At 35.0% G+C, this 26,384-nt stretch overlaps 3 protein-coding genes and 1 long non-coding RNA gene across 4 annotated transcripts; all 4 read right to left on the bottom strand.

The window, feature by feature from the left end:
• Window positions 1-530: 530 nt before the first annotated feature.
• On the bottom strand, window positions 531-21,306 carry LOC139973890 (uncharacterized). The gene is made up of 7 exons (XM_071980777.1): window positions 21,156-21,306; window positions 7,006-7,072; window positions 6,390-6,419; window positions 5,391-5,495; window positions 4,497-4,574; window positions 3,198-3,306; window positions 531-2,882 (listed from the first exon to the last, which is right to left on the bottom strand). The coding sequence occupies exons 1-7, from the start codon at window positions 21,231-21,233 to the stop codon at window positions 2,399-2,401; spliced, it is 951 nt and encodes a 316-aa protein (XP_071836878.1). The 5' UTR covers window positions 21,234-21,306; the 3' UTR covers window positions 531-2,398.
• Window positions 7,824-11,051, bottom strand: LOC139973756 (uncharacterized). The gene is made up of 3 exons (XM_071980615.1): window positions 10,760-11,051; window positions 9,477-9,578; window positions 7,824-8,143 (listed from the first exon to the last, which is right to left on the bottom strand). The coding sequence occupies exons 1-3, from the start codon at window positions 10,833-10,835 to the stop codon at window positions 7,824-7,826; spliced, it is 498 nt and encodes a 165-aa protein (XP_071836716.1). The 5' UTR covers window positions 10,836-11,051.
• On the bottom strand, window positions 13,748-19,210 carry LOC139973757 (uncharacterized). The gene is made up of 4 exons (XM_071980616.1): window positions 19,198-19,210; window positions 17,345-17,422; window positions 16,039-16,144; window positions 13,748-15,722 (listed from the first exon to the last, which is right to left on the bottom strand). The coding sequence occupies exons 1-4, from the start codon at window positions 19,208-19,210 to the stop codon at window positions 15,239-15,241; spliced, it is 681 nt and encodes a 226-aa protein (XP_071836717.1). The 3' UTR covers window positions 13,748-15,238.
• Window positions 21,307-21,347: 41 nt separating the features above from the next.
• LOC139973891 (uncharacterized) lies at window positions 21,348-24,274 on the bottom strand. Its single transcript, XR_011795350.1, has 3 exons — window positions 24,104-24,274; window positions 22,832-22,933; window positions 21,348-21,464 (listed from the first exon to the last, which is right to left on the bottom strand). It is a non-coding gene; the product is annotated as an uncharacterized lncRNA (long non-coding RNA).
• Between the last annotated feature and the right edge of the window lie 2,110 nt (window positions 24,275-26,384).

Here is a 26,384-nt window from a genome sequence, read left to right on the forward strand (position 1 = left end):
AGGAAACAAACCTCAAGAACGTGCTTATAACGAATACATTGCTTAGGTGACAACATTACTTTCACATCTTAATATGTCCCCTCTCCCCATCACTCCTCTTCTCATAGCTCTCTTCCACCTTTTTTTCTCCACACCTTTCTGTCTTTGTCCTTTCTAGTTTATTCCCTACCCCCTTCACTTAATCCTCTTTTTTCCCCTCTATTGTTTATCTCCTACCTCTCCTCTTCCCATCGCTCGACCAGAATATATGGTAATCTAAGCTTGTCAAGCAACGCTTAGAGTACCAGTGATATAGCTTGCTACTACAAACAGACAAACCGATACACATATTTACACACAATTTCTTTAGCCAACTAAAGTTCTCTTAAGGACCAGTTGGAATTTTCTATTCGATTTTGCGAGCAGGACGACTGTATTCAGCAACAGATAATATTTTCCTTGTAGTTCTCAGGTTATGCCTGTACCGATACATTACGCTTGTTATTACCATATATTAATGGTGAAAGGGGAAAGAGAAACAAGGAAAATGAAAGATATAAAGACTAAAACTCATTTCATTGGTTGTTTTATTTTATAACACATGCTGCATGCGTCATATAATATTTTCCACCTTGTTTATTTAAACCTTTTGTAGCCCGTTTGAAATAGAGAGGAAACGATGCATGACGCACTGCTATAAATCTTCGTCATCGCTTATTTTGTTTCTTTGATTTTGTTTTGTAATAGTTTAACAAATGCTATGACGGCCTAAAACACAGTGCCCGAAGAAAATGAATTTACTCGAAAAATCCAATTACCAATGAAGTATCACGCTGTGGAAGCTGTACAGGTTCACACAGACCTGTTCGTTGTACAAATATGCTAGGGTTTGACCTATAACAATCATGACAGACCTGTGTACATTTTTTGGGGAGGAGGGGTTGGGTGCGTTTACCGTTTTTATTATTCATCGTCCCTAGGGGCGGGGTCCATTTTTGTATAATTAAGAGTGCTGAGATGTTAAACGGTGATACGTGCTCTGCAATCACATCAATTTGTTTTGGGACATTGATTTTGACAAAGTTAAGGTTGTCTTATTATATGTAACAAAATGCCAAGAACAAGGGTTGTCCTTTGAAGGTTGGAAAATGTGGGGATGTGCGCCACCCTCTGCCACCCTCCCCCCCCCCCCCCTTCATCCCATTCCTGCATACGAGTTAACAGGAGTTAGATATTGTCCATGAAACATGGCATTGCAATACTCTATAGATTGCAAAAAAAGAACGTTAAGAAAACTTTATAGATATATACATCTTTCCACAATCCTCGTTTAAAAATGAGTTCTACTAAGTTATATTCAAATGTGAAAGTCCTTACACTGACCAGCCTGGTTGTGTAAATTCAAAAGTTTTGAGCTTAAAGACATTGATTAACATAGCCCGTCTACCATCAAGCAATCACACCTTGCAAGAAAGACTAGCCAAACATAACACATAATCGAAATTATATACATATTTAAAATCATGAAATCGAAAAGAAAAAGAGATTATAAAATATATATAATCAGTTTATAATGTTTCTGATTTTATCCATTCATCTACTCTCCTGCATTCACATTTGTCTTCTAGTACTGTGTTTTAGAGGAAATAAAAAATGTCCAATAGAATTATCAGAATGTGATCATTTTATCCATTCCTTTACTTTCCTGTTGAATTATATTATAATCTAATTTAACTGAATCAAGAAATGAAGAAGATTAGACAGATGGGGTTAAAACGTAAACGATATTCTATTTGTTATAATATAGAAAGCATCCAAAGTTACCAAAATTAAATAAGCAAGTCTACGAATATGTTTTCTTTCATCATCTAGATAAAGAGAAACTAATTGTTTTAGTATAATTAGCGAAAGGGCTTGATTATCTCCCATGGTGTACATCTTCCTCATATAACGGAACACAGAACTGACCGGCATATTTATTTACTTCGTGTTCAACGTTATCCCTTAAAAATGCTAGTCTATAGCAAATTGTGAAACAATCTCTCAATTATTATCAAATTAAATGTAACAAACAATTTTGAAAAGGCAAAGACCGTCAGTTTGCTTATTTCGGCTGAACTGTTTTTAACTTTTTACACGTGTCCTCAGTTACTGTGGTTCCCACTTATCAAGGAAGACACCTCACTGAGAGCGAGAGACTTTTGTTCTTCACTTATCAGTTTGCATGCACAATTAAATTAAAATTAAAATATTTATGAGGACAATCGTTACAAGTTGAGGAATGCACAATTATTTTATTTATGTTGTTTATTCTTATTCTGTGGAATACCGCTACGCCTCCTATACATTACACTCGTCTAAGGAAATCCTGAGATCCTTATAGACCTGCACCCTGGTTTCCCATGCCAGGTTAAGCTTTCTAATTAGAGGTGTGCCCGGTGATTTTATAGTTTATGTATTGAGGCCCCCTGTCACAGAAAACAACTGCCTCTTTCTCTTCAGTGAATATTTTTCTGGAATATTCGTTATCGTCTCTCATCGAAGCCTCATCGACCATTTTGCCATTCGCATTCGCAACTATCCCTTTGCTCTTATCAATCTGCTCTAAAGATTTATTTGTATGTTGGAAATGTTTAAGATGATCATTTTCCAAAGTTTCCTTGCTTTTAATCGTTGCCTTCTTGTCAACGGTTTCATAACTATCAGGATTGTTACACATATCCTGATCAGGCAAAGCATATGTTGGTATTTTGACTTCTCCATCTTCTATACTGTAATATTTAGGGTCACCACTGTACACAATTTCGTCATTTACATCACCATGGGGATTGACCAGTTGATTCCCTCTGACGTCAGTTCCGTTATTCTCCACTTTATCAGGATGAGCAACTCCTCCTCTCTGTCTGTAAAATAAACGCAGAATGAATATTTTTATAGAGTTCTTTCGGATAAATAAAATGTCGAAGTAAATTGTAAAATCACTTATGATTGTCCAACCCTACTTTCGTCATCAATTCACTGAATAGTTTCCAAAATATTCATTACACTTACATATTTACATTAATGCCTCTGATTTGTAACTATTTCAAATATAGGAGTAAACATTTTTCTTTCTTTATAAAAAATTAAATTCTTTCATCGCTGCTCAAAATTCAAAACATTTTTATAACTAAGCATAACTAAGCAAAGCCAATTGTGTGTACTGTAATACGATTTACCTTCTTGAGCGGTACCAGAGTATACAGCCCACAAACCCAAGGACTAGGAACAGTATAACCACAACTGCGACAATAACTATCCAAAGACTTGTCCCGCCGTTGTCATTCTCTATGAGTAAAGACAAATTGGTTTGTTTAGGGCAACAAACACAATAGATAAACCGGACGTTCCGCTGAGCCACTAAATTGGTATACACGTGCTCAACTTTAACTTTATATTTCGGGTATGAGCATGATATGTCACTTCCATTATAGAAACGTTTACAAGTACAACCTGTTCAAACAAATACAGCTTCCATTGGCTCACATATAGTGCATTACAGTTTTATGGTAGCTGTAATAAACTGTCAAATACTATTTCCACTGAAAATTTCTTCTGAAGTCTACCTATAGAAACGTCTCGAAGCTACGGCCCATATCTCGGTGGATTATACAACTGCCATATTTCAGGGTAATTCTTTTCTTTAAATAAATAAATAAAGAGTTATCAATACCGAAGATACATATACAGGTAGATAGTGCTTATGTCGTCAGATGTGTATACATTCAGTATGATAGGTATCATTAAAGAAGTTTCCAAACTGACAAACAATGTACATATATAGGTAGTTTATGTCTTCAGCTTTGCCATACGTTTAGTATGTTTCCTGTGGATTTGACTATGAAATGTATCCTTATAATAATAGTCTCAACCTCTTAAAAGCACAAGAAATTACTAATATGGCTGCTAAGCTATGACTGATTTATGGAAATATAATTTTTGGTTTGAAACAATATTCTGTTTATAACTACTACACGCCGTGTTGCTAATGACGTTTTAAAAATCTGAGAAGTAATCAGTATAAATATGTTTGATATGATTATTTTTGAAGTAATAAAGTCAAGATTCTACTCTTATTTTCAGTCTCAGCTTGAGACCTATTCTACCATCTTCTTCTCGTTGTTGCTCAACTGTACGCAGCTCCTCTGTGTTCATTGTAGCAAAAAACCAATGACTGAATGTTTCTCAAAACTAACCGGAATTATACAAACAAGAAAAAATATATAAATTGATACTACCTGGTGGAAGGTTATACCATCTCTAACCAATAGTATTTCAGTCAAGAAAGTAAACTAAACAAATAAAATACACAATTAATGTTTTTCGTTGAAATAATTTTCCCAGAAATATTTATAGTAATCAATGTTGTAATGTCAGTGAATAAGATCTCGCGAAATACCAAATGGAAACTGTCATGTTTGTCTTTCATTCGATTAACCTGGATGTATTTATCAATTAAAGTTAAGTTACTACCGTACCAGTTTCATCTGAATCTGAAGCTTGTGTTAATTCAGTTGGAGAACTTTCCTTAGGTCTTGAAGACTCAGAAATGGTAGCTTAAAGAAAATGAAATGGAGAAAGAAAAACTATAGGAATAAATAAAATAAATATTTTTAGTTTAATTTTTTAATTTAAAATAGTTCACTGAAGAATGCATTCATCTGGGTGAGACGATGAAGTTGGTCCTTGGACTAATAGCCTAGACCTATAAAAAACACACAAATGGGTTATATGACTGAATTATGGAAAATAAAATATTTGGTTTGAAACAATATTCTATCCTAATGACGTTATATAATCTAAGAAGTGATTAGTACAAATGTGTTTTGGTTTTACCTTTTTCAGTTTTTGTTTCAGTTACAAAAACCTATATATTTTCTATACTAATTCTCAGTTTCAGCTTGAGACATATTTTCCTATCTTATTCTTGTCGTTGCTCAACCGTACGCCGGTCCTCTCTGTTCATTGAAGAACTTAAGCCGATGAGTGAATGTTTCTCAGAAGTAACCGGAACTATACACACAATAAACAAATATATATAAATAGATATTACCTGGTGAAGGTAATACCATCTCTAACCTGTAGTGTCTCAGTTTAGAAAGTAAATCAAAAAAAATAAAATACACAAATATTATGATGTTTTTGTGGAAATAATCTCACCAGAAATATTTAAAGTATATCGATTTTTCATTGATTACCTTTAGATAAGCATTGAAATTGTTTTCCTCCTTTCGTGAGTTTTGTCAGGGATTGTTCGATTTTAATGTCAGTAAATAAGATCTTGAGAAATAACAAATGGATACTGTAATATTTGTCTTTCATTCGATTTACCTGGATGTATTTATCGTTTTAAAGTTAATTTACTACCGTACCAGGTTTATCTGAAGTTTGAGTTTGCGTTATTTTCGATGAACGTGGAACCTCTATGATTTCAGTTGGAGAAATTTTCTTAGGTCTGGAAGTCTCAGTAGACATACCTTAAATGGTATGAAAAGGAGAAAAAACTTATGTTAGCGATAAATGAAATAAATGTTTGTAATTTATCATGATAAATAGTTAACTGGAAGACATGAGTATATGTAATGACCTATCACTTAAAATTACATTACAGATGTATAAGAATTTCAAAGTGAATAAGCATCGGAATATGATTCAGCTTTCTGAGTATTGGGTATAGTCATGAAGCTTAAATTAGCAAAGGTGTTGTTCTTGATTTTCTGGAAATTGTAATATTTGATCCGATATAACTACGTCGATGACTTTTTTGTATGAATTCAAATGAAGCAAGCATTACAAGTGAATGTAATTAATTGAGGAATAAAGATAAGGAATTTAATGGAAACTGATAGAATTTTTACACCGATGAGGTAGATTAATAATAACCAAAACTTTTTAAAATTATTTAATCGAGAATACAAAATTGAAGTGTTACAAGTAAAACTTCAGCGTTGTTGGATCAATATATTCTAAAGGTTTTGAACAGTTGAAAGCGTCTCTAAAACAGAAGCAAACTAAGATTTAATGTGATTGGGGAATATGTCCAACAAGGAATAATTCCGATTATGACAACAGTTGTTTCACGAGAGGTTTCATATAGAACGAACGAGAAAGGGAAAGATGGGTTTGAGGACGAGGGAGGCAGAGCATGTCATAAACGTCTTTGAAATCAACAGATTTGTATTACAAATCCTCGCGTAGTGTAATCTTTCCAATCCTATTAGATTAATGATTATACATAAAACGGAATACGTTTTGATGTTATTCATTTTTGTGCATGATCAGTTTTTCAGAATTGTTCAATTGAATTACTTTTCAGGCTATAAATGACTTGGAAACAGTCTTTTCAAATTAATAATGAATACAATACTTACCACTGGGAGGCATGGGAACTGTTGGAATATCTGCACAAAGGAAAAGATGAAGAAGAAAGACGTATTGGTCTCGGAGGGATCCTAAGATTCTCAGTTTTACTTACGTTTGTTCCATATAGGTCTGCTTACTGACTGTTACCAGTATCAACAATTTTGAGAGGGATTAGAGATATAAGTATAAAAAAGGCTTATAAAAATCTGTGACACCTGGGCACGTGAGTGTTCAAGTACACGCCCATTTTCGCAAAGATTTCTTTTCTTATATATCAGTATATATAAAACAGAAATGATGAATTCCCAGTACAAAGCGATGTCCGTTATTACGTCTAAGTTAACAGCGTATGTACACGTTTCTTTCAAACTACCATCATGTTACATTCTGTGTTAGACATGAAAAACCCACCGGAATAATCTAGTGTTCAATACCTCCACACAATGTACAGCTTACTACATGCAAATAACATAAATACTATTGATACTGAGATTCGTAAAAATAAATGTATTATTTAATGAGTTACTTTAATACTCAGTTACTGTAAAGGTGAATATTAGTGTCCTTAATGTTTGCAACATAGTTCCTCTTCTGTATTGTACTAAAAACTATATGTAAACTTACCAGTATCGAGACCTTCTATACAAAAGATTGTATCTTCAGGATAAGTATTAGAAATCTTCAAAATAATCTGTCAAAATTAAAATTGATGAGAGAAATATATATTATAAGAGAAAACCAGAGATATAAGATATGACTCATAAGTGACAAATAGGAGTCAAGTTTTAGAAAATATATTGGAATTTTCGGTCCCTCTGGGACCTTCGTGTGATACACTGTTCCATTTGTTAATACATTTGAACAACACTTTTCGTTTCCTTGTGGGATTGACCAGTGACCTTGTAATGGCGACAACACCTCGTCTTCAAAGCATTCTCTCTTGCCAGCAATTGTTCATAGCATGAATGGAAACATTCCCGATGGAGAAGAAAAAACAGACAAAATTAACAACTTAAATCTCAAAACCTACTTAAAACTCAAAACAAGCATTGGCCTGTCCGATCAATAAGTTTGTCACATAGTATACAACACCCAAATAGCAGACATCAATGTTTACGACTGCTGATGTTAAACAGATTTTAATTCTTCACGAATAACAAATAAAAATCAATTGGTGGTGAAATGTCATCATAGCTGTATAATTAAAAATTATTTATCACAATAAGTTTTTCATCATCGATTTATCTGTATCATCTATTCCAAGATTAACGCACTTCCGTATTATGTGTGATTAAAACATTTAGCTGTTCACAGACGCTGCCTTAAATCATCTAATTCAGTGTAGGCCTATAGGTCTATTACTATAATACTAGTTTCTGGAACATCTGTACAGTAGTTAAATTAGTAAAAAGGCCAGGTGTGAAGTCTATAATCCATGTAATTTATATACATACTGGTGCAATGCTATTTTCTGGTAATAATTGTATTCTTATTGGAGGTGCATGTGTCACTCCTGCATTAGAGTTGTACATCGCCTGTCCACCACTAATGGTTGAGGTACTTCGGTTGAGCGTCTTACACTCATCATTTGAATCTCTTTGCCATGAAAATGCAGTGTTACCCATACGCGTGTCGCTGGGGCTGTAAAAATAGTTCAGATTAATAAATCCAGTAACATCTTCCGGGAGACAGGGGAAAAGTAGCTCAAATGTCTTCCTCTCATTAGATTGCCATCTGGCACATAGGAAGCATCCACTGATATCTGTTGAAACGAAAAGTATCAAATAACATTGTACTTGGTCAAGCGATAGTCTTCGTAGTGAAATATATAGCACTAAAGCCCCTCATGATACACTTTACTTTCCCTCTCCCATCTCTCTCCCTCCACCTATCGCTCCACGTCTCGCTCCACCTCTCATACTCCCTCTCCCTCTCCCACTCTTTAAACGTAAAACTGGTTACAATTTATTTGTGAGGTTTACCAGCACCAATGAACATTCACCACTCAACCTTTCCTCCCCTCTCCACCGCCTCAACACGCCAACCACTACCCCGAGTCCCCGACCTTCTAATAAAATCGAGGATAAAGTAAGTGGTGCACCCCCCCATTCTCTCTCCACTGCCTCCCCTCCCAAACTCCTCTCTTTCCCTTCCATGAAACATTGAAATGTTTGCTTCCAAACAAGAATGAATGACTGTTAAGTTAAAAAAGGAAACAATTAATGTCCGTATAATGCTGATGCGAAACATTGCAACATATGTAGAGCGAACGATCATCGTAATATAGCAACATTCCCCACCCCTCACCCTTCTAATCAAAACGAGTATTCAGTAAACGATAAAACAAAACATATTAGCAAGCATTTTGACTGACGTAGGAAATGCGAAAACTATTTAAAGGAGTATTCCGGTGGCGGGCGATGCGACCATTGAATGGAAAAGACAAATAATCCAAACTGCTAGTTAGAAATCTTATCTCATTATCTAGTTCCTAACTCGATATATGGTTGATTGAATGTAACATATTGTGACTGGCTAATTGTTGAACTACGCAAGGAAGCTAGATCACGATGTCATCCGGTAAATGCATTTAAGGATCATCTTTAGACTTATTATTTTCCCTATTTTAATTCTATTTTTTTCTATTTGTACTGTTGCTGTAAAGCGCTTCGAGCCTTTGGGAAGGGCGCTATAAAAATATGTTTATGTATGTATCTGACAAATGCTCTTCAAAAGCTCCTATTACTCTAATTACTTATAATGTTAATAATGATTTATGAATTGAAACATGATACATTTGGAATGCTTGTTTAGCTCTGTACTGAGAATTTCATCAAACTGAATCTTTTTCCCCCCTCTGTGGATAAATGATTGACATATTATAGAGAAAAACAAATGTTTTACAGTTGAACTGTCCTGATGATATCATCCATACAGCTGTTGTTAGATTCATTCACAAAATATCACAAAAATGAAAAAAAAAATCCATATCTTTACGACAAACACTTGTTAAGCGGATAGGCTTTTCGCCTATGAATCAGCAACAATTTTGCGATATTATCAACTTCAGACACCAGAATATTATTGTAACTTACCCATACTGACGAAGGAATAAAATTCCCAGTCCCCGTCGTATTTATCTCTTGCTATGTTCTTTAAGCCAAAGTCGTTACAACCAGATCCACACGATATCGATGCTGGAGAGAAAAAAATGTTATACAATGACCAGAGGCATCGCCAGGGGAATTGGGGACAACACCCCCCACCCCCACACACCCCACACACACACCATCGTCTAGTCAGTTGAGGTAAAGCAAAACTAAACCATTCTCTCCTAAGTCCTTTATTTGGGTAATATCAAAATTCATAAACTTCCGTTTTGCTGTATTTTAAACTCGCTACGAGATAACAAGGAATATCTGAAAACGCTTACGTGTTTTCACCACTGGACGCCCCCTAGTAACCCCCTGCGCCCCAACTAAGCCCTGAGATATATTCCCAAGAAATGTAAGTGTAATTCTTTCTGACTTGTATTTGTGCGTTCCAAAATCGCTACAAAGGCGAACAAGAACTACATAAAATTGCTTGCAGATTCTGAGGGCCTGCACTTCCAGCCTATATAACAGAGTACAGTTGTAATTATAAAGCAAGATGCCGCCTTTGGTACTTTTCTATATGCTTTTATCTAGTCACTGCAAGTCGGTCTCTTAAAAAATGATTCAATTACAAGCCTAGTTAAGTTACAATTAAAGCTTTGTCACAATTCTGAATTCCATGTATAAATTAAAATATTCATAAATTAAAAATTTCGTTCACCAATAAAGCGTGGGATGGTAGGAGTAAGGCGTTTCTCCTATCCCTCTCAATTTACCCGTGATGTGCACTTTATACATCTGCTCTTTTGCCATTCCAAAAGTTTATCCCAAAATGTTTGCTTGGATACATTTGCAACCCCCCCCCCCGCCTCCCCGGTCCACCGTCTTCACACAACACCGCCACTTTGGAATTTTACCAATTCGAGACTTATGGCAATCAAATTTCGTCTCCCACGCACACACCCACACACGCATGTTGAAGTAATAAATGGTCAGGTGTAGAAATGGTTAAATGAACTGAATTATTATTAATTTAGAATTCATGTATCTTAACTTTACTAATAGTGTCTTAATCTGTTTTAAAATATACTTTCACATTAAAGTTTCATTTCCAAAGAAGTCATGCAAAATTTATTTCAAATTTGCAAGTCTTCCTTACATTACTCCAGAGAATCTGTGTTAATTGTTTAACTCTGTTGTAAATACAAATATTTTAACAAGTAAGTTTCAATAAGAAAATTTCATAATAGTTGTCAACGTATTTACAGGAATGATATACTCACCGATACATGATCCGAGAAGTAAAACGTATACACCAGATATCCTGAAGAGATCATAGTTAGTTGTTTGAGGCTTCATGATGTTTTATCGTGACAGACAGAGGCTTTCAATCCGAACAAATTAAAAGTTACAACACTGATTGCGATCTCCAACAGGAAACAAAATGTACCGGTACCAGAGAAATCTCAATACTTAATGCATAGAGACTCATAACGGTCCTATATTGTATAACACTAGATGCCGTAACAAATGACATCAGTGTAAAATACAATAGGGGAACTGAATTTACGTTCATTTCCTCTTCACGTTGTATTATATATATTAGACTTAAATACGGGTCAATCCATTTCTGACACTATTGTTGTCATACATATAGCTATTATGATATATCGTAATAGATGGTAGGGTAAATTACCAAAGGATTTCCTACACCCCCATATGAAAGAGGAAACGAACTGTTTAAGAGCGTGGAATACTTGTATTGGTAATTGCTATATATGTAAGAAGTGTACACAGTTTGAAATCCGTATTATTTATTTGGAATTAAGGAAACGAACCTCAATAACGTGTTTATAGCGTTTACGATGCTTAGGTGACCACAATACTTTCACAGCTTAATGTGTAATTCAATGGGACATTATTATAGAGTATGTTATACATTGAAACTGAGTGGTCGGAGGACCATGAGCTGTCCTCGGTCTAACGACTGTCGCGGCCGATTTGGTCGATTATGTACCAACAGGTGCCCGAGCATTCCGTTAGGTTTTACTCAGTGTTCATTTCCTGTTAAAATCCTCGAATCTGATTGGCTACTCGGTAAACTCACCGGCGTATGGATAAGTTGCAAAAAAAGAGTATAGCTTAATTCCGAACACAGCTATCTGATTAAGCCAATTCAAAGCAAACGAATCAGATCAAGTATATGTAGATCAAGTATAGTATGACAACAAACCCCTCGGTGTAAACATACCATAGCAACAATGATGCCTCAAATATCTGAGAAAGCAACTTTCAGTCTGAAGTTGCCCATGCTAAACATAGAGTGCGAGCAACAACTATAACCTCATTTATAGCAATGCTGCCATTAATACTATATTATAGCGTGAAACGGCTATCAAGACAAAACAGTATCAAAAGTTCTTGGAGACTTCAAATCCGTAGTAATCCGTAGTATAGGTCAATGACCGTTATGTCCATTCACTGTATTGCTCTACGTCTTGACATGAACGCAACAGTTCGTGTTGCTATGTCAACTCTGGACGCATGCGCAGTATGCCATTGCGTCAGATCGTTATGCTGCACATTGTTTTGAGACTTTTAATTAACTATAATAAAAGCAAAGAACAAGTATACCCTTTCGATACAACTTGGTTGTTGGTTTTCTTTTAAATGTGTTTATTGAATTGTAACATTCTGGGATGAAAATTATTTTTGATTTAGTGCTTTGTATGAATGGACAGGATTAATTCCTTTCCTTTTTTTCATTTTTGTCATTACATATATGATAATTCTTTCAATTGTGTAATGTTATCATATGTAATGTAAGTACAGTTACATGGTTTATTTGTGTGTGCAACTTTTGTTTTATTGCATGCATTGTTCATTTTTTTCCCCTTTCTTATTGTCTTTGTACGGGGGATCTGCCTCGTAAGAGCCTCGGCTTTCTCAGACCTCCTCCACTTGCCACATGCATTTTCTTCTATTATTGTGTTATATATTTTGAATGTGGAAACAAATAAATGAAATGAAATGAAATGAAAATGAAATGAATTAACGGTATACCGTACGTTTATGGCAGGATAATGTACTCACGGGTATAAAACCATATCGTTAGATTAATTATCTATGCTTGCCAAGCAACGCTTAAGTATTAGTGGTATAGCTTGCGACTACAAACAAAAGTTCTCTTAAGGACCAGTTGGAATTTTATTTTCGGTTTTGTGAGCAGCAGGGCCGGATTTAGGAATGGGCAACGTGGGCAGTTGCCCATGGGCCTCCACAACAAGGGGCCTCCACATATTTCATTAAATAAAGCAGAAAAATGTAGGCTGACACGACAAATTGATCCAAGATTTTGCAAGGGTCAAGTATCGTAAAGTGTCTGGTCTGTAAATATATGTACTGTACTATATCCATGTTATGATCATGATTGCTCATTTGTACTGAGAGATGTGGTAGCAACCTGTTAATTTGAATACGGTAGGGGTGGTAGCAACCTGTTCATTTAACTGGGAGAGGTGGTAGCAACCTGTTTACTTGTACTGAAAGTTGGGCAGGCAAAAAGGCTTACAAACCGTACTGAAAATGCTTGAACATATATTTACTTCAAGAATCACAAAATACTGCACCATTTTGCATCTAAGCACCCTTAATTATTCACAAAAAAAATCCCCCACTTGGACCCCTCCCCCAGGACGGCGATCACTGGGGTGCTGTAAGCGGGCTCCACTACTGAAGGTTGCCCACGGGCCTCCACATGTCTAAATACGGCCTTGGTGAGCAAGACGAATTGTATTTAGCTACAGATAATATTTTCCTTGTTGTTCTAAGGTTCTGCCTGTACCTATACTTTATGCTTTTCATTTCAAAGTATTAACGATGAAAGGGGAAAGAGAACATAAAGAGAAACAAGGAAAATGAAAGACCTAAAGACTAAAACTCATTTCATTGGTTGTTTTATTTTATAGCACATGATGCATGCATAATATAATATTTTCCACCTTGTTTATTTAAACCTTTTGTAGCCCGTTTGAAATAGAGAGGAAACGATGCATGACGCACTGCTAATTCAGATTAAAAATTTTCGTCATCGCTTATTTTGTTTTTGTAAATAGTTTCTTTTGTAATAGTTTAACAAATGCTATGACGGCCTAAAACACAGTGCCCGAAGAAAATTAATTTACTCGAAAAATTCAATTACCAATGAAGTATCACGCTTTGGAAGCTGTACATGTTCACACAGACCTGTTCATTATACTTATATACTTTGGTTTGACCAATAACAACTATGACAGACCTGTGTACATTTTTGGGGATAGGAGGGGTTGGGTGCGTTTACCGTTTTTATTATTCACCGTCCCTAGGGGAGGGGTCCATTTTTTTTTATAATTAAGAGTGCTGAGATGTTAAACGGTGATACGTGCTCTGCAATCACATCAATTTGACAAGGGTTGTCCTTTGAAGGTTGGAAAATGTGGGGATGTGCGCCACCCTCTGCCACCTTCCCCTTCATCCCATTCCTGCATACGGGTTAACATGAGTTAGATATTGTCCATGAAACATGGCATTGCAAAGTTGTACAAAGACCAGATATGTGTCATAAACCAATACTTCTTTACAATACTCTATAGATTGCAACAACAACAAAAAGAACGTTATGAAAACTTTATACATATATACAATTCTCGTTTAAAAATGAGTTCTACTAAGTTATATTCAAATGTGAAAGTCCTTACACTGACCAGCTTGGTTGTGTAAATTCAAAAGTTTTGAGCTTTAAGACCTTGATTAACATAGCCCGTCTACCATGAAGCAATCACACCTTGCCCCCCAAAAAAGAAACGCATAATCGAAATTAAATACATATTTGAAATCGAGAAGAAATAGAAATTATAGAATATTTATGATCAGTTTTAAATGTTTTTGATTTTTATCCACACTTCTACCCTACTGTATTCACAATTGTTTTCTAGTATTGTGTTTTAGAAGACACAAATTGTCTAATAGAATAATTATCAGTTTAGAATGTGATTCATTTCATCCATTCCTTTACAATCCTGTTGAATTATATGATAACCTCATTTAACTGAATCAAGAAACAAAGAAGATTAGACAGATGTAGTAAAAACATAAAGAGAGGATAATCTCATTTATATAATATAGAAAGCATCCAATGCTTCGAAAAATAAAGATGCAAGTCTTCGAATATGTTTTCTTTCTTCATCTATAAAGATAAAGAGAAAGTAATGGTTAGTATAATAAACGAAAAGGCTTGATTATCTCCCATAGTGTTCATTCATATAATGGAACGTAGAAATGACGGCCATATTTATTTACTTTGTGTTCAACATAATCCTTAAGATGCTAGTCTATAGCAAATTGTGGAAACAATCTCTAAATTTATAGCAAATTAAATGCAACAAACAATTTTGAAGAGGCAAGGACCCTTATTTTTGCTTTTTCGGCTGAACTTTAATTAACTTTTTACACAGGTCCTCTAGTACCGTGGTTCCCACTTATCAAGGAAGGCACCTCACGGTGAGCTAGAGACTTTCGTTTTTCACTTATCAGTTTGCACAATTAAAATAAAAATAAAAATAAAAATATGAGGACAATCGTTACAAATTGAGGAGTGCACAATTTTATTTATGTTGTTTATTTTATGGAATACCTCTACGACTCCTATACATAACACTCGTCTAAGGAAATCCTGGGATCCTTCTAGACCTGCCCCTTGGTTTCCCAATACCAAGTTGAGCATTCTAACTAGAGGTATGCCCGGTAATTTTATAGTTTATATATTGAGGCTTTCTGTCACAGAATACAACTGCCTCTTTGTCTTCAGTGAATATTTTTCTAGAATATTCGTTATCTTCTCTCATCGAAGCCTCATCGACCATTTTGCCATTCGCATTCTCAACTATCCCTTTGTTCTTATCAATCTGTTCAAAAGATTTATTTGTATGTTGGAAATTTTTAAGATGATCATTTTCCAAAGTTTCCTTGCTTTTAGTCTTTGCCTTTTTGTCAACGGTTTCATAACTATCAGAATTGTTAAACATTTCCTGATCAGGCAAAGCATATGTTGGTATTTTGGCTTCTCCATCTTCTATACTGTAATATTTAGGGTCATCACTGTACACAATTTCGTCATTTACATCACCATGGGGATTGACCAGTTGATTCCCTCTGACGTCAGTTCCGTTATTCTCCACTTTATCAGGATGAGCAACTCCTCCTCTCTGTCTGTAAAATAAACGCAGAATGAATATTTTTATAGAGTTCTTTCGGATAAATGAAATGTCGAAGTAAATTGTAAAATCACTTATGCTTGTCCAACCCTACTTTCGTCATCAATTCACTGAATAGTTTCTGAAATATTCATTACACTTACATATTTACATTAATGCCTCTGATTTGTAACTATTTCAAATATAGGAGTAAACATTTTTCTTTCTTTATAAAAACTTAAATTCTTTCATCGCTGCTCAAAATTCAAAACATTTTTATAACTAAGCATAACTAAGCAAAGCAAATTTGTGTGTACTGTAATACGATTTACCTTCTTGAGCGGTACCAGAGTAAGCCCACAAACCCAAGGACTAGGAACAGTATAACCACAACTGCGACAATTACTATCCAAAGACTTGTCCCGTCGTTGTCATTCTCTATGAGTAAAGACAAATTGGTTTGTTAAGGGCAACAAACACAATAGATAAACTGGACGTTCCGCTGAGCCACTAAATTGGTATACACGTGCTCAACTTTAACTTTATATTTCGGGTATGAGCATGATATGTCACTTCCATTATAGAAACGTTTACAAGTACAACCTGTTCAAACAAATACAGCTTCCATTGGCTCACATATAGTGCATTACAGTTTTATGGTAGCTGTAATAAACTGTCAAATACTATTTCCACTGAAAATTTCTTCTGGAGTCTATACCTATAGAAACGTCTCGAAGCTACGGCCCATATCTCGGTGGATTATACAACTGCCATATTTCAGGGTAATTCTTTTCTTTAAATAAATAAAGAGTTATCAATACCGAAGATACATATACAGGTAGATAGTGCTTATGTCGTCAGATGTGTATACATTCAGTATGATAGGTATCATTAAAGAAGTTTCCAAACTGACAAACAATGTACATATATAGGTAGTTTATGTCATCAGCTTTGCCATACGTTTAGTATGTTTCCTGTGGATTAGACTATGAAATGTATCCTTGTCATAATAGTCTCAACCTCTTAAAAGCACTAGAAATTACTAATATGGCTGCCAAGCTATGACTGATTTATGGAAATATAATTTTTGGTTTGAAACAATATTCTGTTTATAACTACTACACGCCGTGTTGCTAATGACGTTTTAAAAATCTGAGAAGTAATCAGTATAAATATGTTTGACATAATTACTTTTTGTAATTTAAGTAATAAAGTCAAGATTCTACTCTTATTTTCAGTTTCAGCTTGAGACCTATTCTACCATCTTCTTCTCGTTGTTGCTCAGCTGTACGCAGCTCCTCTGTGTTCATTGTAGAAAAAAAACCAATGACTGAATGTTTCTCAAAACTAACCGGAATTATACAAACAAGAAAAAATATATAAATTGATACTACCTGGTGGAAGGTTATACCATCTCTAACCAATAGTATTTCAGTCAAGAAAGTAAACTAAACAAATAAAATACACAATTAATGTTTTTCGTTGAAATAATTTTCCCAGAAATATTTATAGTAATCAATGTTGTATTTAATGTCAGTGAATAAGATCTCGCGAAATACCAAATGGAAACTGTCATGTTTGTCTTTCATTCGATTAACCTGGATGTATTTATCAATTAAAGTTAAGTTACTACCGTACCAGTTTCATCTGAATCTGAAGCTTGTGTTATTTCAGTTGGAGAACTTTCCTTAGGTCTTGAAGACTCAGAAATGGTAGCTTAAAGAAAATGAAATGGAGAAAGAAAAACTATAGGAATAAATAAAATAAATATTTTTAGTTTAATTTTTTAATTTAAAATAGTTCACTGAAGAATGCATTCATCTGGGTGAGACGATGAAGTTGGTCCTTGGACTAATAGCCTAGACCTATAAAAAACACACAAATGGGTTATATGACTGAATTATGGAAAATAAAATATTTGGTTTGAAACAATATTCTATCCTAATGACGTTATATAAACTAAGAAGTGATTAGTACAAATGTGTTTTGGTTTTACCTTTTTCAGTTTTTGTTTCAGTTATAAAAACCTATATATTTTCTACACTAATTCTCAGTTTCAGCTTGAGACATATTTTACTATCTTCTTGTCGTTGCTCAACTGTACGCGGGTCCTCTCTGTTCATTGTAGAACTTAAGCCGATGAGTGAATGTTTCTCAGAAGTAACCGGAACTATACACACAATAAACAAATATATATAAATATATATATTACCTGGTGAAAAGTAATACCATCTCTAACCTGTAGTGTCTCAGTTAAGAAAGTAAATCAAACAAATCAAATACACAAATATGATAGTGTTTATTGTGGAAATAATCTCACCAGAAATATTTAAAGTATATCGATTTTTCATTGATTACCTTTAGATAATGACATTTTGACATTTTTAATGTCAGTTAATAAGATCTTGAGAAATAACAAATGGATACTGTAATTTGTCTTTCATTCGATTTACCTGGATGTATTTATCGTTTTAAGATAATTTAATACCGTACCAGTTTTATCTAAAGTTTGAGTTTGCGTTATTTTCGATGTACGTGAAACCTCTATGATTTCAGTTGGAGAACTTTTCTTAGGTCTGGAAGTCTCAGTAGACATACCTTAAATGATATGAAAGGAAGAAAAAAACTAATGTTAGCGATAAATGAAATAATTTTTTTGTAATATATCATGATAAATAGTTAACTGGAAGACATGAGTATATGTAATGACCTATCATTTATAAGTATATTACAGATTTATTACAATTTCAAAGTGAATGAGCATCGGAAAATCATCCAGCTTTCTGAGTGTTGAATATAGTCATGAAGCTTAAATTAGCAAATGTGTTGTTCTTGATTTTCTGGAAATTGTAATATTTGATCCGATATAACTACGTCGATGACTTTTTTGTATGAATTCAAATGAAGCAAACATTACAAGTGAATGTAATTAATTGAGGAATTAAGAAAATGAATTTAATGGAAACTGATAGAATTTTTAAACCGATGAGGTAGAATAATAATAATAACCAAAACTTTTTAACATTATTTAATCGAGAATACAAAATTGAAGTGTTACAGCGTTGTTTGATCAATATATTCTAAAGGTTTTGAACAGTTGAAAGCGTCTCTAAAACAGAAGCAAACTAAGATTTTATGTGATTGGGGAATATGTCCAACAAGGAATAATTGCGGTTATGACAGCAGTTGTATCACGTGAGGCTTTCATGTATAGAACGGACGAGGAAGGAAAAGATGGGGTTGAGAGCGAGGGAGGCAGAGCATGTCATAAACGTCCTTGAAAATTCAACAGATTTTTTTTATAAATCCTCGCGTAGTGTAATCTCTCCACTCCTATGAGATAAATGATTATACATAAAACGAAATAACTTTTGATGTCAATTCATTTTTGTGCATGGTCAGTTTTTCAGAACTGTTCAAGTGAATTACTTTTCAGGATATAAATGACTTGGAAAATGTCTTTTCTGATTGAAAATAAAGAAAATACTTACCACTGGTAGGCATGGGAACTGTTGGAACATCTGCACAAAGGAAAATATGAAGAAGAAAGACGTGTTGGTCTCGGAGGATCCTGAGATTCTAAGTTTTACTTACTTTTGTTCCATATAGGTCTGCTTACTGTCTGTAACTAGTACCAAAAATTTTGAGAGGGATTAGAGATATAAGTATGAAAAGAGGCTTGTAAAAAAAACTGTAACACATGGGCACGCGAGTACACGAGTACGCGTACACATGCCCATTTTCGCAAAGATTTCTTCTTCTTATATATAATTATAAATATATATACAACAGCAAGGATGAATTCCCAGTACATAGCGATGTCAGTTATGACGTCTCAGTTAACAGCGTTGGTACATATATTCAAAACACTATGATGTTACATAATCTAGTGTTCCATACCTCCACACAATGTACAACTTACTGCAGGCAAATTACAAATCGGTGTAACATAGTACTGATACTGAGATTCGTAACATTAAATGTCATTTAATGTTACTTTCATACTCAGTACCTGTAAAGGTGAATGTTATAGTCCTTATTTATTGCAACATAGTTCCTCCACTGTATTGTACTGAAAACGATATGTAAACTTACCAATAACGAAACCTTCTATACAAACTATTGTATTTTCAGGATAATCTGCACTGATCCTCAAAATAATCTGTCAAAAATAAAATTATTAATATATATATATATATATATATATATATATATATATATATATATATATATATATATATATATATATATATATATATATATATATATATAGGAATAACGGAAAAAAGGCTGGATCTCGAGTGAGATACAATCATTAAATTAGGTAAGTGATTGGAATTAAAACAGCCAATGTTTGGTTTTTGCAGAGCTTTCGAGCAAAACTAGCTCTTCTTCAGTGAACGATGACCTAACGTGACAAGGAGTTGAAACTATTTTATAGAGAAGAGTGTCGGCATGGTTGTGAAATCAAAGCGACTTACTGATTTCTGCTGAAGTGAGCAGAAGTTTTAGAAAACCGGATTATATTAATCCGTGTCGGATTATTTTAATCCGATTCCGTCGTAAATGCAAAAGAGTTGTTTTGGTTTTATCTGGGACGGCAAATCGTTTCTAATGTTTAAACCGAATGGTGCCGTGGTCTTTAAGTTTAGTTCCCAGAAATGTTCTTTTCCTTTCCTAGATTTATCTGTCAATCTGTAAATCAGATTTGTATATTTTGGTTTGTTTCGTGTTGCTTTGTATTTAACGGGTTATCTGTATTTAGTATGAAGAACCGCTGGACTATTCTTGTGAGAGACGTGTCGGCTGTCTTGTTGTGTCAGGTTGTTCTATATATATAAAAAAAAATCATTGTACACTGTTCCATTTGCAAATACATCTGCTTGCTTGTGGGATGGACCAGTGATCTTGTAATGGCGGCAACACTTCCATTTCAACGCACTGCCTCTTGCCAGCGATTGTTCATTGCATGAAAGGAAACATTCATGATGGAGAAGAAAAAACATACAAAATTAACAACTTAAAACTCAAAACCTACTTAAAACTCACAAAAGCATTGGCCTGTCCGGTCGATGAGTTTATCACATAGTAAACAACACCCAAGTAGCAAACATTAATGTTTATGACTGCTGATGTTTAACAGATTTTAATTCTTCACGAATAACAAACACAAATCAATTGGTGGTGATATGTCATCATAGCTGTGTGATTATAAAGTATTTATCACAATAAGTTTGTCATCATCGATTTATCTGTATCATCTATTCCAAAATTAACGCACTACCGTATTATATGTGATTAAAATATTTAACTTTCCATAGACGCTGCCTCCAAATCAGTGTAGGCCTATATGTCTATTACTTCAATACTAATTTCTGGTTCAATCTGTAGTGAAATGAGTAATAAGGCCAAGTTTCAAGTCTAAAACCCATTTATTTTATATACATACTGGTGCATTGCTATTCTCTGGTGATACTTGTATTCTTATTAGAGGTCCGTGTGCCACTCCTTCAGTAGAACTGTACATCGACTGTCCACCACTAATGGCTGATGTAACTCCGTTGAACGACTGACACTCATCATTTGTGTGTCTTCGCCATACAAGTACAGTGTTACCACCATTCGTGTTGCTAGGGCTGTAAAAAAAAGTTCAGATTTATAAATCCAGTAGCATCTTCCGGGAGACAGGGGAAAAGTTGCTCAAATGTCTTCCTCTCATTAGATTACCATCTGGCACATAGGAAGCATCCACTGATATCTGTTGAAAAGAAAAGTTTCAAATAACATTGTACTTGGCCAAGCGATAGTCTTCGTTTTGAAATATATAGCATTGAAGCCCCTCATTATACACTTTACTTTCCCTCTTCCTCATGCTCTCCCTCCACCTCTCGCTCTCCCTCTCCTACTTCACCTCCCACTTACTCTCTTTAAACGCAAAACTGGTTACAATTTATTTGTGAGGTCTACCAGCACCAATGAACATTCACCAGTCACCACTGAACCTTTCCTCCCTCTCCACCGCCTCAACACGCCAACCACTACACCGACCTTCTAATAAATCGAGGATAAAGTAAGTGGTGGCCCCCCCCCCCTTCTTTCCCTCTCACTCTTCCCTTCCCGACCTCCTCTCCTTACCTTCCATCATGCAACATTGACATGTTTGCTTCCAAACAAGAATGAATGACTGTTAAGTTAAAAACAGGAAACACAATTAATGTCCGTATAATGCTGATACAAAATCTTGCAACAAATGTAGAGCGAACGATCATTTTAATACAGCAACATTCCCCATCCCTCCCCTTCTTATCAAAACGAGTATTAAGTAAGCGGTAAACAAAACATATTTGCAACCATTTTGACTCATGTAGGAAACCATATGAAATGCGAAGTCTATTTAAAGGAGTATTCCGGTGGCAAACGATGCGACTATTATATGGAAAAGACAAATAATCCAAACTGTTAGTAAGAAACCTAATCTCAATATCTTGTTCCTAACTCGAGATATGGTTGGTTGAATGTAACATATTGTGACTAGCTAATTGTTAAACTACGCAAGGAAGCTGGATCACGATGTCATCTGATGAATGCATTTAAGGCTCATCTTTAGACTTATTATTTTTCCCTATTTTAATTCTGGTTTTTCTATTTGTACTGTTGATATAAAGCGCTTCGAGCCTTTTAGGAAAGGCGTTATATAAATATTTTTATTTATATGGATGTATATATTTATGTATGTATCTGGACATATGCTTTTCAGAAGCTCCTTTTACTAATTACTTATAATGTTATTATAGATTTATGTATTGAAACATGATACATTTGGTATGCTTGCTTAGCTCTGTGCTGAGAATTTCATCAAACTGAATCTTTGTTTTCCCCTCTATTGATAAATGATTGACATATTATAGAAAAAAGGAATTTATTTCAGCTGAACTGTCCTGATGACATCATTCATTCTGCTGTTGTTAGATTCATTCACAAAATATCACAACAATGAAAAATAAAATCCATATTTTTACGACAAAAACATGTTATGAGGATAAGCTTTTCGCCTATGATTCAGCAAACTGTCATTAATTTTGCGATATTATCAACTTCAGACACCAGAATATTATTGTAACTTACCCATACTGACGAATGAATAAAATTCCCAGTCCCCGTCGAAGGCATCTCTTGCTATGTTCTTTAAGCCAAAATCGTTACAACCAGATCCACACGATATCGATGCTGAAGGGAACAAATATGTTATACAATGGCCAGATGCAGCGTCAGGGGGGAGTGGGGACAAGCCCCCCCCCCCACACGCACACACCATCGTCTAGTCGGCTGCGGTGAAAAAAAAACTAAACCATTCTCTCTTACGTCTTATATTTGGGTAATATCAAACTTCATAAACTTTCGTTTTGATGTATTTTTAACTCACAAGATAACAAGGAATATCTGAAAACGCTTACGTGGTTTCACCACTGGACGCCCTTTAGTAACCCCCTGCGCCCCAGCTGGGCCCTGAGGTATATTCCAAAGAAATGTAAGTGTAATTCTTCTCTCTGACTTGTATTTTTCCGTTCCAAAATCGCTACAAAGGCGAACAAGAACTACATAAAATTGCTTGCAGATTCTGAGGGCCTGCACTTCCAGCCTATATAACAGTGTACAGTTGTAATTATAAAGCAAGATGCCGCCTTTGGTGCTTTTCGAATGTTGTTTAGCTAGTCACTGCAAGTCGATCTCTTAAAAATGATTCATGTACAAGCCTGGTTAAGTTAAAATTAAAGCTTCGTCACAATTCTGAATTCCTAGTATAAATTGAAATATTCATAAATTAAAATTTCGTTTACCAATGAAGCGTGGGATGGAAGGAGTAAGACGTTTCTCCTATCCCTCTCAATTACCCCGTGATGTGCACTTTATACATCTGCGCTTTTGCCCTTCCAAAAGTTTGTCCCAATATGTTTGCTTGGATACAGTTGCACCCCCCCCCCGCCCACTCTACACCCACACACCACTTTGGAATATTACAAAAATCGAGGCTTATAGCAATCACATTTCGTCTCCCATTCACACACGCACACTCACAAACATGTTGAAGTCAGAAATGGTCACCTGTCGAAATGATTAAAAGGAACCGCATTATTAAGGTAGTTTTATAAATCATGTATCGGAAATTTACTAAGAGTGTCTTAATCTGTTTTAAAACATACTTTCACATTTAAAGTTTTCCTTTCCAAAGAAGTCATGCAAAATATTATTTCAAATTTGCAAGTCTTTCTTACATTACTCCAGAGAATCTGTGTTAATTGTTTAACTCTGTTGTAGATACAAATATTTTAACAAGTAGGTTTCAATAAGAAAATCTCATAACAGTTGTCAACGTATTAACAGGAATGATAGACTCACCGATACATGATCCGAGAAGTAATAAGTAGCGAGATATCCTGAAGAGATCATAGTTAGTTGTTTGAGGCTTCATGATGTTTTATCGGGACAAGACAAAGGCTTTCAGTCTGAACAAATTAAAAGTTACAACACTGATTGTGATCTCCAACAGGAAACAAAACGTACCGGTACCATAGATATCTCAATACTTTATGCATAGAGACTCGTAACGGTCATATATTGTATAACACTAGATGCCATAACAATTTACATCAGTGTAAAATACAATAGGGGAACTGGATTTACGTTGATTTCCTCTTCACGTAGTATTATATATATATATATGAGTTAGATACGGGTCAATCCATTTCTGACACTATTTTTGTTACACATATACCTATTATGAGACATGCTGAATAAATGGTACGGTAAATTCTTAAAGAATTTATACCCCATATGAAAAATGGAACACACTTTTAAGGTCGTGGAATGATTGTATTGGTAATAGCTATGTGTGACGAGTGCAACAGCTCAACAAGGAGTTAAGTTCATTGTTCATACTCAGTTACAGCGACGTGTAATGGGACATAGCCCTTAACACATTGTAATACCATTTGGTGGTGTTTTTAGACGTAAGTCAGCCTTTAGGCTCCTGCCGAAACTGATCGTTTGCTAACCATTACAAGTTAATGACGAAAAACAACATCAAGGAAGTTTACTGAGGTCATAAAAAGTTTAAAGTGGATAAAATAGCCCGCAGTTCTAAACTTCCCAAACCTCTACAAATGATTTGCTAATGCATTTACTATATATGATGATGATGATGACGACGACGACGACGACGACGACGATGATGACGACGACAACGCCGACGTTTATGACGATGTTGATGACGATGTTGATAATGATGTTGATGATGATGATGATGATGATGATGATGATGATGATGATGATGACGACGACGACGACGACGACGACGACGACGACGACGATGACTTTAAAAATTTTGTATAGATACGAGTGCAATATTAATTTGTAGCCGTACTCACACTTTGAACCATGTACTCGTTCTTGTACTCATACCAAGGGCATTTCCACTGGTGCTCCTCGTACTCATGATATCGAATCGTACTACAAGTCTGTTCACTCTGGAGTCTAATAGCCTATTACAGATGTTGCAAAATATAGTCTAAAGTTACTTAGCCTATATAATACATATATTATGATGAGGTGTCGTTTGTTTAATGTTTTCGATACTTTCTTATTTCTCTCTCTCCATCTCTCTCTTTTCTTTCTTACATTTATCAAATGAAACAAATACCCACTCGTGCAATTAAATTCATGTTTAAATTATTTGGAGCCATCCCAACGAACTGAAGCGAAACTTCTGCCTACACCATTAATCAAATTGATATATTAATAAGTACATACACTTCGTGAATTTTCCATGGTAACCCTTCGGCGGGGGAGAGGGGGGACTATGGTACCTTAAAGTGAAATTTTACCTTGATTAAGGACTGTGTAGACCAAGGCTTAATTAATGCGTAAAGTTTCGTTGCGAATACCGTACATGTTATACGCTATATTGATCTTACGGGGTTGTCAGTAATGAAGATTATAAGAGTGCGATTTTTGAAGTTATTTCCAGCAAAAGGTATGACTGAGTTATTTTATTTTTATCGCTTTAGAATTGAATTAAATTAAACGAGACGTCATGACATAAGACGAGTACGCATGTAGTGCAGAGGGAAGTCACAATCAAGTAAAAAGTGAGGGAGCTATTCGCTGTAGCAAATTAGGGCCTCTATAGCAAACTGAGGGCGCCATTCGCTAATGGGCAAAACGGAAAAATTCGACGATGCATGTGGTTTAAATAACTTTCATTAAGTTCACCCGGAGAAAGAATATCGTACCTTACTAACATTTTTCACCGCGATTTCAATCCTTTAAATGGAAAAGCAATACTCAGTAATAACGCATTATGATTTGGATTAACATTTATCCGTGTGGTATATATTCCCTCTAACTCACGGTGTTGTCTATTTTGAAACCCAGATTGTCCTATACCCCACATTTAGCAAGTTGGCAACCCCTCCCCCTCAATTTCCCACCTCATCTCACCCATCCCAATCCTATTTATTTATTCGCCAAGTCTATTTACCGTATGCAGCTGGTAGAGATTGTTCTCAGTTAAGAGTAAATATTCAATTTGCCTTTCAGTATTTTCTCCATATCTTCGTTTGAGCCACCGATTACGTAAGGCTTAGCTTAATTTCGAAATTTGAAAGAGTGCATAACGCCA

Source organism: Apostichopus japonicus, chromosome 9, assembly GCF_037975245.1.
Source record: "Apostichopus japonicus isolate 1M-3 chromosome 9, ASM3797524v1, whole genome shotgun sequence".
Lineage (NCBI taxonomy): Eukaryota > Metazoa > Echinodermata > Holothuroidea > Aspidochirotida > Stichopodidae > Apostichopus > Apostichopus japonicus.